Source organism: Anastrepha obliqua, chromosome 5, assembly GCF_027943255.1.
Source record: "Anastrepha obliqua isolate idAnaObli1 chromosome 5, idAnaObli1_1.0, whole genome shotgun sequence".
In the NCBI taxonomy this organism is placed as follows: Eukaryota; Metazoa; Arthropoda; class Insecta; order Diptera; family Tephritidae; genus Anastrepha; species Anastrepha obliqua.
In genome coordinates this window covers 24614495-24626829 of record NC_072896.1, presented here as the reverse complement: position 1 = coordinate 24626829, position 12335 = coordinate 24614495, and the positions used below count along the sequence as shown (strand labels likewise).

Sequence of the window (12335 nt, the reverse complement as noted above, 5' to 3'; positions counted from 1 at the left end):
ACATACACACATACATATGCACATACATATATGAAAAAAATTCCTTTAAAAAATTCTCCTTTTCACAGTGGCGGATTGTCGAACCTCCTGTATTATGTAAGTCTACCGGCGAATGACAATAACTCCCAGTTTATCCAAGATCATTCCACAGCACCTCAAGGAAGTGAGGATTATGTCAAATTGAATTCTGATAGTTCTGATTGCGACAGTATAAATAATAATAGTAGTGATGAGCCATTATCCTTAGCGGCAAGACAATCTACCAGTGAGCCAAATGAGGTAAGTTTACCATTTTCAGTTGTACTCTTATTCATCATCATTTCCTTTATCTATCATTAGGGGTATAGGGCTTGAATAAAGCATTTCCACCTAGTCCTGTTTTTAGCTAGCGAATTTTAGTGCGTTCCATGTTTTTCCACATTCATCGACTTCTTTTTACAGCGATCTTCCCCATGGACTTGGAGTCTTAGGTAGGCCCCTTTTGCGGCTTTCTTGCGGGTTTCAATCAAGAGCTTGTCGACATACTTGTATGTTCATACTTCGCTTGCATCTTTTCGCAGTTTAATAATTTTTGCAAAATAATTTCATATAGTTGACCATTGGCTGCAAGCTGCACTTTTTATATAAAGGGTGGTTAAGTTTAAAGGGCCGGTATTGAATTTGAATAAAATACAATTTTTTTAGGAAATTATTGTCACTTCTCTTTATTATGATAATATTGGTATGGCTCAATTACGTATAGAACAAAATATCGGACAAATCACCGCCGCGGCCTCGGCGGCACACCTTCATTAGATGTTCCAAATTTTCGATGACGCTGAGGCATAATTGAGGTTCTATGCCGTTAATGTGCCGAATTATCTAATCCTTTAGCTCTTGAATTGTTGCTGGCTTATCGACGTACACCTTGTCTTTCAAATAACCCCAAAGAAAGAAGTCTAACGGTGTCAAATCACATGATCTTGGCGGCCAATTGACATCACCGCGACGGGAGAGTATTCGGCCATCAAATTTTTCGCACAAAAGAGCCATTGTTTCGTTAGCTGTGTGACAAGTGGCACCGTCTTGTTGAAACCACATATAGTCCACATCCATATCTTCTAATTCGGGCCATAAAAAGTTCGTTATCATCTCACGATAGCGAACACTATTCACAGTAACTGCCTGACCGGCCTCATTTTGGAAAAAATACGGCCCAATGATGTCGCCGGCCCATAAACCGCACCAAACAGTCACTCTTTGTGGGTGCATTGGTTTTTCGGCAATCACTTTTGGATTATCATTCGCCCAAATGCGGCAATTCTGCTTATTGACAAATCCACTGAGGTGAAAATGTGCCTCATCACTCAAGATGATTTTCTTCGAAAATTGGTCATTCACTGTTGCCATTTCCTGCCACCATTCTGACCATTGAGGACGCTTGAAATGGTCACGAGCAGGCCCGACGAGAATGGGGGGGATCGGATACTTTTTACCCCGGGCCCGGAGTTCTCAGAGGGGCCCGGACTCGAAGTAATTCGAATTATATGAATTAAACATAATTGGAAAGAGGCCGCATTTGCAATTTTCCCCCGGGGCCCGGATATGCTCTCTACGGCCCTGGTCACGAGGCTTTAGTTCTTGAGTCGATTGCACCTTGCAAGCGTGAAAATGCAAGTCTTTATGCATAATGTTCATCAACGACGAGCGTGAGAGGGGCAATTGTTGGGCACGACGACGAGTTGAGGTGGACGGCTCTTCAACCGCACTATCGCGAACAGCAACAATATTTTCTGCAGTACGAACATGCACTGATGTTTTCACATCTCCTACAGACCCGGTTTGCTCAAACTTTTGCACAATTTTTCCGATTGTTTGGATGATTAAATTGACCGAAAAAATCACGAAGTGCGCGATATGCATTTTGATTTGAACGCCCGTTTTCATAATAAGCCTGAATAACTTTAACGCGTTGGTTTCCATGGTTCAAATTGAATTAGTCTGAAATTGAAAAATGTCAAATGAAATGCAGAAAAAAGCTTGACGTTTAGGCGTGGTTCACATTCAACATCGGCCCTTGAAATTTAACCACCCTTTACATAACTCAACGTCGCTGATGACGTTTGGCAACCACATCTTGAGAATACGCTGGAGATATCTGCATACAAAACCTTGAACTTTTCCGGTTAGATAGTCGGTTAGAAGCCAGATCTCTCAACCATAGAGCAGTACTGAGATGATATTTGATTTAAAAATTCTCAATTTTGTTTGGAAGGATATTTGGGATGAGTTCCAGACTTGCCATAGCTGAGCATTTGCAACAGTTGCTTTATTAATTCCGACCAGGATATTCTTTCCCGCACTATTCTTAGCAGATATTACACTGGCTAGGTAGGTAAAATCTTCGACTTGATTGATTTCTTTGCCATGAATCATAAAATTGTTGTCATTTTTGGTGTTCATTTTTATTGGTTTCGTTTTGTCGATGTTGATTTGAAGGCCAATTTTACTCGACTCGGCACACAGAGCGTCGAGTTTTGCTGGCATGAGTGATTTACTGATAATAAGCAAATGTCATCCGCATATGCGTGGTCTGCTGGATGTTCGGTGTAGTTCCAGTAGTTGTCTCTTCTCTTATCATCTACGGAATTGTGTAGGGTGTCATCAATAACAATAAGAAATTGGATCGGCGAAAGTAAACATCCTTGTCGAACACCTGCGCTGTTTGTAATGTTGTCTGAGAGCTCGCCGCTGTGTGAGAGCTCGTCTTCTGCACTTGAAATCCACATATTGTACTCTGATTAAAGCTTTCACCTTGTCAGGAACACCTCTAGATCTGAACGCCTCCCAAATAGATACTTTCACGGTGTATGCTGACAAACGCCGTGCTATAATCAACGAAAACAAGGGTCGACTGACATTCATTCATGAGCTGAACTATGATCCGTAGGGTGTTAATCTGGTCAATACACGAATGGCTTGGACGAAAACCAGGTTGTTGGTTTCTCAAAGATTGGTCGAATCTTGGTTAAATGGGGCTTTTAAGTATATATTATGGACAGTACTTTGGAAGTGATGGATAGAAGTATGATTTCGCGGGAGTTTTTGCACTTGGAAAAGCTGCCTTTTTTTGGGAGAACAGCCAAATACCCTCCTTATTAGTGTCTTCAGTAGATTTCTTGCTAGCGTTGTAAAAATAGTAAATAATAATTATGTTATTAAAATTGGTTCCTTCGTTATCAAATTGCACTAGAACTACAACTTTCAACAGTAACGGTTGAGATAAGATCCCAAGCCATTGCTCTTCTGAGCTTCAGTTGCCTCGTGACACCAACATTATGCAGGTTGTAGATTTTAGATTATGGAGATTAGGGTAAACTCTTATCCATATGTCTAGAACCAGCCCCGACATACTCAACATATGTCCGGCATGTGAAGGTACCCCGCACGACACAAACAACCTATTCACGTACCTCCTTAAAGCCACTCTTCTAACATTTCCACTCCCTGGGGAGCCGCGCCGTCGAAATAGCATTGTTGCTTGGACCTACCGTTAGATGTGATCAACGGTGACTTCACCGCGCCCGGCAGTGATTTATAAACTGTTACAAAAACAACTGTTCTTTTGATGATGTCGCTTTGTCTTCATTGCCTACCAGACTCGGAGTATTCTGATTGAGCGGTGCGTTTTTTCAGACTAACTTTACGCTTTGCGAAATACTCTCTTATAAAAATACTTCTAGGATGGTTTATATGTAGAATTCATACCTGGGACAGAATATCCCTGTCTGAAACTCTCGGAGATGCTGGAAATGTTGGATTTATCGTGTTAGTTCCCCCATATCTCGTGCCTAAGAAATTGATAGCAGCCAAATTCTTCGTCAAAGTTGTGATGGTCTCATCGGATTCTGCACGGCTTAGTCGAACTTAAATTAAACATCGCAACCTCTATAAGCCTTAATTTCTAATAAAAAGATAAATTCTTCATTAGACCATAGGACCTTTGCGTGTTGGTGAATTAATGCGGTTTGTTGAACTCGGCCAAAATCGAGTAGCTCAATGGAAATTTTCTAAAGATATTTACATTTTCACACATTTTGGGACTTGAGTAATGCCACCCAGTCAGGTTAAACCCAAAGTAATTGGCGCAAATTGCAGCATCACTCCTGTTGCGTATTGCATTGAAATCCACCTAAATTCCAGTCGACTGGTTCGGTGAAGCCTGACCTCACTTTCGATCGCATCCAAATTCTTTGATATCAGGCTTATCTTCGTAGCTGGTCATAGCGACATTGCAGGAAACTGTGAGGCGGACGAGCTGGATAGACAAGAGACCCATGAGGTAGCTTCCGCGAAATGAGAGGACTGAGATCCCGTTGACTGGATGTGGTCTGCTCCTGGAGTGTTGGGTGGTTCGCGCCAACTCAGCGAACGCTGGGCAAGTACACAAACTTGTAAGGTCGAAAAATCTGTCTGGCCACTTGTGGGTCGGAGGCGCTCCTGAGATCTTCTGAGGTTAACAGAATCTCAGTTCTTGAATTTCGTAGCGGCCCGTACAGGGCATTTTCTGCAAGGTATGCATGCTGTGAGCCTTGGCATTATCTCGAGTCCTTTTTGCGTCAGCTGCATGGAGGCTGAAGTGGATGCATCTCAGCAACTTCTCCTTATCTGCTCTGCTTTCGCAAGACTATAATTTAAGTATCTTGACTCTCATTTCTTTGCTATGCCTGCTAGCAGGCGTTGATATCAAACACCTGATGAGCTTCATCAGCAGTACCAAGCGGTTAACACCACCATAACTCAATCATCGTTGGGTCGTCATCAACAAATATACTTTGCCGGACAGGAGGCAAATATAGAGAAGTGTATGCTGCCCAGGGCGGTCATATGGTATACTCGTGAATAGTGAAGCGTTACTAGTGCTTTCAGGGTTCGTAACTCGTTTCTCGTCAGTTGATAGAGAATTTCGCTACCTTCTCTGTAATCGTTGTTGTTGTCTTAACATCATGCATTTTTTGGAGAATACTGTTGAAGTGACAGTCCTTGGTCGTAAACGTTACTCTCTATGCCTTCTTCTTCTTTTTATTGGCCCGATAATCGCTTAAGCTATTGTATTTTGGTCGAGTTTAACAAAGCGCGCCAGTCGTTTCTTTCTCGTGCTAACCGGCGCCAGTAGGAAACACCAAGGGAAGCCAAGCCCTTCTCCACCTTTTCTATCTTTCCAATGATTTCCAATGCAGAAGAGGCCTTCCTCTTCCTCTATCAGCAGTCTGAAATTCCTAGACTTAAATTTTGAGATTGATACCGACTTCATATAAGGTGGCGCAAAATTAATCACCAGAAGATTTATAACTTTTGTAAATGACGTCGTACGTCAATCATAATTGGCACTTGTAAACCAGAGAGCTTCAGTATGCAAGCAATGCGTCGCATAGAGGTCAAAATAAAGAGATTTCCATCTTTGTTTTTTATTTAGTAAAAAACTTAACCAAAAACAAAATTGTATGATTAATTTAGCACCTCTCTGTATCAAAATATGTATGTATTTAAAATAATTATTTTTTTTTTTTTCCAATTATTTCAGGTCTTACTCCGCATCTACGGAGAAGTCCATGGCGAGGAAGACGACGCCTTAGCTGGCATTATCACAGAATCTGTTGTTTTCGCATTATTGAGCGAAAGAAATTTCGGGCCAAAACTATATGGAATTTTTCCTGGTGGACGCCTCGAACAATACCTCAATGTAAGTTGTGCGCAAACTAAAAAAAAAGTGCATACAATTTCAAATTTCCATAGATTACTGCAAATTAAAATTTTTCAGGCACGCGCTCTACTAACCCAGGAATTGGCAGTACCGAAAATCTCACAGAAAATTGCCGAGAAACTGGCAGAAATACACACTTTGGATATCCCCATGTCAAAAGAGCCAGAATGGCTGTGGAACTGCATTGAGCGATGGCTTAAAACAGTGAACAAAATTTTGGCGCGAAGCGATTGGTGAGTGCGTAAATAAATATTTACTTATAAATATTCGTAGCTATTTAATTGAAAATATTGAACTATTTGCTTATATACATACATACATACAAACATACATACATAAATGTATTTATACTTAAACATTTATTTTGGACTTTGCTTAGGGGTGATAAAGCAGCGCTGGTGAATGAAGTGAAAAGTTTTGATTTCCGCAAGGAAAAGGCCTGGCTGCAATCGGTCATCAATCAAGGCAACTACAAAGTTATGTTCTGTCACAATGACATGCAAGAGGGCAATATACTGCATGCTAACTCGAGCAGTGATAAGTCAAATGGAGCGAGGTTTGTACTGTGCCATACTATGCATATATAGTATAAGTAGTGTATTTTATTTACATACATATGTATTTATATGTTATACTACAGTAAGTGTCACTGAAATTCGTACCAGTATTTTTGAAAAGTTTTCCATATTAAGGGTTTTGTGTTTTCATAATTTTTTGTACAAATATAGTTAATATTTAATTTAAAAAAATGTTTCCAACAAAGCCCTAGAATTAGAGAGCAAAATACAAAAAATCACTGATAGTCTCATAGCCTATACCCGGAAATAACTTAACTACAATTCTGTTAAGTTTCATAAATATCGGGCTTTCCCAATAGAATCACTTCAAACAGTTGATTTTTCAGAGCTATCCGTATTTTTATGTAAAAAGAGTGAGCCTCAAATTTTATGCTTATGTACCATCTACATATATACATACCTATGCAACAATGAATTTTTGTGGCTCTTAAAAATGTCGAATTTCGTGCCTTCAAACTACGATTTGCGGACAGCGAAAAACCACTTGTGCAATGCTGCTCTCCCGGTTCAAAAGGAAATCTTTTTTGCATCGAATCGTCACGGGTGATGAAAGATGGGTGTATTTCTCCATCCCAAGCGTAAACTATCGCATGGTCCGCCCGGCCACAAGCCGAAAACCACGGCCAAACCATATCGCTTCGGCCGCAAGGCAATGCTGTGTGGTTTCTGGAATCAGCGTGGTATTGTGTTGTACGAGCTATTAAAACCAGGTGAAACAGTTGATGGTTCACGCTACCAACGACAATTGGCGGATTTGAACAGCGCTATACACCGAAAACGCCCAGAATATGCCGATCGGCGTCGCAAAGTAATTTTTCTTTATGACAATGCACAGCCACATCGAACAAGAGCGACCCGGGAATTGGTGGAGACGTACGATTGGGAACCGCTGGTGCATGCGGCTTACTCACCAGACTTGGCGCCTTCCGATTATCATTTGTTTGCATCGATGGGCCAACTAAAATATTATATAATCGGCAAAAGTCTATTCTATTACCAGTCGACATTCACAATCATCATCATCATTGTTTGGTGTGGCGGTTCGGGTTGAATCTTAGCCTCCCTCAATAACGTCGACCAAGAATTTCGACCCATTGCACATGTCCTCCAGTTTTTCAGTCCGAAGATCTTGGCGTCGTCATCAACTGTGTCAATCCAGCTTTTCCTTTGGCAATCCCTTGAGCTTTTGCAATTTCGTTTAGAACCATCCTCGGAGCATACTCAGCCCACTTAAGCCGCTGAAGCTTGATGAAATCGGTGATTTGAAAGTCATTTAGCTCAAGCCAAGGCTTTCTTCAGCCGCCCTATGCATCTCCCAGAGTTAAGAAGCACAAGTAATGCAAGGCCGAATTATTGTTTTATAGAGTTTCAGCTTCATTCGCTGAGAAAGAAACGAGAAACTTAGAGCCTTGTATAGCGAAAAGGAGACCACGTTCGCCGCTTGGTAGCTTCGCACTAACTTCTTGTTTAGATGTTGAGTCGGCAGAGATGAAAGCTCCAAGATATTTGAACGACGTCACCCGCTCAAAAGTGTAACTGCCGATCAATATGGCAGTTTTACATTCGCGATATATATGTATATATATATAATATATGTGTATATAATTGGCGCGTACACCATTTTTGGGTGTTCGGCCGAGTTTCTCCTCCTATTTGTGGCGTGCGTCTCGATGTTGTTCCACAAATGTAGGGACCTACAGTTTTAAGCCGACTCCGAACGGCAGATATTTTTATGAGGAGCTTTTTCATGGCAGAAATACACTCGGAGGTTTGTCATTGCCTGCCGAGGGGGGCCGCTATTAGAAAAATGTTTGTTGTCTTCTTAATTTTGGTGTTTCACCGAGATTCTCTCTGTGAATTCCGAATGGTAGACACGCACCAACCCATTCAGCTACAGCGGCCGCGGATAGGAGGGCAAAATTTTGTGTTAAGGCCAATAAAATTGAGTTAAAACTCTATTCCAAAAGAAGAGTTTACGAACTTCGATACAATAGAAATTCCATGGGGCATTCAAATGCGCTGTTTAAGTATAGTAATTATAGGGAAATGGTTTCTATCCAGCAATCTTCGAGTCAGAAATACATGGCATCCAGATTTGTGTGAGGAAATGTCTCCGTTGGAAAATGAGAGAAACCCACATTTACACACTTTCAGATAGTCCGGCGGCTTTAAAGCCTTCCTATCAACTGTCCGCGTGAACCTGCTTAGCATCCTAAGGAACTTGAACACAGGTGGTTATTACTTATAGGTTGGGTTGCTGGACATGAGGGATATGCGGCAAATGAAGTGGCTGATCATCTAGCTAAAAAAGCGGCAAACATGCCTCTAATTATTCCTGCACCTTTCTGTGGACTTACAAAAGGACACAGGAACGTATTTTCTCAGAAAGTGGGAGGAGAAGAAATTCATTGAACAGTGGCGAAACTCTATCGGTCAGCGACAAGCGAAACAATTCTTAATACCAGACAGAGTAAATTTCTGATGAGGCGTATACAGTCGCTCAACAGAGTAAACTTAAGATTTTTAACTGGTTACTCTACAGGCCACTGTAGCCTGAGGTATCACTTAAACAAAATTGGTCTCTCTGAGACCATCAACTGTCGATTCTGTGAAATGGGCACTGGAAATTGCTTTGTAAATACCCTGTACTAGGCAGAAAAAGGCTGCACCCCTCTTGGTGGCCGTGAATTCGTACAAATTATGGAACAATGAAGCCCAGAAAGGCTAAAATTTTTAAAAAGACTTAAAATATAGGATACCTCAGCAGACTTTGCACAATAGATATGTTTTGCAGTGCACAGTAGCCTAATAATAATAATGGAAATTGCAAGAGCTATGCAGTTTTGAATACCAGAAAAAAATTACAAAATTTAATTGAAGTGTTTGAAATATTTGTGAGTTCCCTTTAAATATTTAGGACTTAGATTTATGCTGTTTTTCTTGGAATATGAACTTTGTTTTTATAGTAAATTCTTAAATACTAAACATTGAAAATACCGTAAAAAAGTAGATGTACGATTTTTAGTAGTACTCACTGTATGCGTTTGTACTTATTTACAAGCAAGTAATGATTAATCGCTATAATTTTCTTGTAAACACTTTAGCAATTACTCGAACGGTGATACGAAACCTCTAAACAGTTTATTAACCTGCGACGATGCTGATCCAGATTTACAAATCATAGACTTTGAATATTGCGCGTACAATTATCGTGGTTTCGATCTCGCCAATCATTTCATAGAATGGACATTCGATTATAGTAACCCGGTGGCGCCCTACTTCTACCAATACAAGCAACAATACCCAACAAAGGAGCAACGTCAGAGATTCTATGTGGCCTACTTGCGAAAGATCAATGAAAATGTGTTGGGTTACACACCCACACAGGCGGAATTGGAGAGTGTGGATGATGAAGTGCGAGTGTTCTCAATGTTCTCACACCTGTTCTGGAGTGTGTGGAGTGTTGTGATGACACTCGCCACCATTGAGTTCGGTTACTGGGTAAGTGTGAGCGATATGAAAGGATTGAAATGAAAATGAAAATAATATAAAAAAATTAAAAAAATTCAATTCTACTTGCAGGAATATGGTGTGGCTCGTATACGTGAATATCAATTACTCAAAAGCAAATTTGAGCGTGAACATGCTCAGGATTCGTGATAGTCCGACTTGTGGTGATATTTGGAGTAAAGGCCCAGTTAGTTTAGACACTGAATGTACGCAACTTAAGTTAACTTAATTTTTTTATAAATCTGTATTATAAGAAACTTGAGGAACTGTACAAGTAGATTAAAAAAGCTATGCGAATAGATTATGAACAAAAAAAAAACAAACAAAAAATAAGTAGGTGGATCCAAAGAAATATGCCTGCGGTAATACTGATTGGGAATGTCTGTACATAGCACAGAAGCCGGATGTAAATAGACTTTTATACCATGATATGTCATGTCATGTTGTGTTATGTTATGTCATGTTATGCCATGTCATGTTATGCCATGTCAAGTTATGTCATGCTATGCCATGCCATGTTTTATGTCATGTCATATTATGTTATGTCATGACATATATATTACGTTATGTCATGTCATGATATACCATGTCATGTCATGTTATGTTAAGTAATGGTATGCTTGTCATGTTATGTCATGCTATGCCATGTCATGTCATGTTATGCTAAGTCATGTTAAGCCATTTCATGTTATGTCATGTAATATTATGTTATGACATGTCAAATTACGTTATGTCATGTCATTTCATGTATAGGCTAAACAGCTACACGCAAATCTAATTATACAGATTAAGTAACGGCTTTACGTGAATTGAGTTTAGTTACCAGCTGCTCGTTTTAATAATCCGCAATAAAGCATTTATGTAAAAATTGTTTTTAAAACGAATTTATTTGAGGCACCCTGTAGACTGTGTACTGGTAATCATCTAGCAAAAAAAAAACCTATAAAACCAAAAAATAAGATTTCAACAAAGAAATTTATACACCAAGCAATCGTTGTCAATTTCTTACTGTAAGTTAGCTTACGAAAATTAAGCATCGACTAACTGGGCCTCAACGCATTTGCGTTGCAATAGTGAGCTGACGTTTGGTAATGGTTGTATGCACATAGGGCTAGGTGGCGCCATTGCGTGCCATTATTTTTTTCTTAAATTTTACTTACGAATTTAAAGACGGTAAATTTTGTGACCGGATTATAGCTCGTAATTTTCGCTTAGCGAGGAAAAAATGTTTGCAATCGCTATGCTTTCATAAGACAGACAAAAAAAAAATATGCACTTACTTCCTTATACATTTATGTAAATATACAAATAAAGATGAATATTCTATACATTTATAATTGCTTTGGCGAGTTGTGTTCTTCTCTCTATGTTTTGTGGGCTTTTGAAATTCCGTTTTCCGGCAGGATGATAGAGTAATACCTCTTGTATGTATGTACTACTGTAGGCAAAAAGTAAGGTGAATTTGGTTGTAAAATGAAAAACCTTTATTTATTCTTGTAAATCAATTTCATCCCCTTCAAAATAATCCCCTCTGGATGAAATACACTTATGTCAACGATTTTTCCAATCCCCGAAACATGCCAAATAGTCCATTTCCGGTATAGCCATCAGCACCTTCTTCGATTCAGCTTTTATCTCCTCAATCGACTCGAAACGCGTTCCCCGGAGTGGTCTCTTGAGTTTCGGGAATAGCCAGAAGTCACACCGAGCCAAATCAGGCGAATACGGTGGTTGCGGAACGATATGCGTGGAACTTTTGGCGAAATGGTCACGAAGAACGAGTGCAGTGTGAGACGGTGCATTATCGTGATGCAAAAACCAAGAGTTGTTGGCCCTGGTCTGGTCTTTTTAGACGAATTGCTTCACGTAAACGACGCATAACGCTCAAATAATATTCCTTATTAACAGTTTGGCCAGGTGGAAGGAATTTATAGTGCACCACACCACGAAAATCGAAAAAACTGTCATCATGACCTTTATTTTTGAACGACTTTGACGTGCTCTTTTCGGTCTGGCCTCGTCTTTAGCACGATATTCGCTTGATTGGTCGGTTGTTTCAGGGTCGTAAGCATAAATCCAAGTCTCATCTCCCGTAATGATGCATTTGAGCTTGTCCTGATAGTCTGAAAGCATTGTTTCACACACATCAACGCGACGACTTTTTTCCAAGAAATTGAGAGTTTTCGGTACCAAACGAGATTTGACTTTTCGTAGGCCCAAATGGTCTTTCAAAATGGTTTTCACAGATTCTTCTGATATTCCGATCATATCAGTAAGGTCTTTAACAGTCAACCGACGATTTTTGAGCACTAACTCCTTCACTTTATTGACGTGTTGGTCATCTGTTGACGTCGATGGTCGTCCGGAGCGCTCCAAGTCATCAACACGTTCTCGACCCTCTTTGAAGTCTTTATACCACTTATAAACATTTTTCTGCGACATGGTCGAGTCACCAAATGCCTTCTGCATGCTAAACGTTTCCGCAGCCGAAATTTCATTCCGCA

At 40.1% G+C, this 12335-nt stretch overlaps 1 protein-coding gene across 1 annotated transcript in view; it reads left to right on the top strand.

Moving 5' to 3' along the window:
• LOC129248308 (choline/ethanolamine kinase) overlaps positions 1 to 10285 on the top strand; it is a 39953-nt gene extending 29668 nt beyond the window's left edge. Inside the window, exons 3-8 of the mRNA XM_054887806.1 lie at positions 69 to 279; positions 5564 to 5722; positions 5801 to 5976; positions 6123 to 6299; positions 9426 to 9822; positions 9904 to 10285. Coding sequence (XP_054743781.1) covers positions 69 to 279; positions 5564 to 5722; positions 5801 to 5976; positions 6123 to 6299; positions 9426 to 9822; positions 9904 to 9981 — 1198 coding nt within the window. The 3' untranslated portion in view covers positions 9982 to 10285. The remainder of the gene's footprint in view (positions 1 to 68; positions 280 to 5563; positions 5723 to 5800; positions 5977 to 6122; positions 6300 to 9425; positions 9823 to 9903) is intronic.
• Positions 10286 to 12335: the final 2050 nt, after the last annotated feature.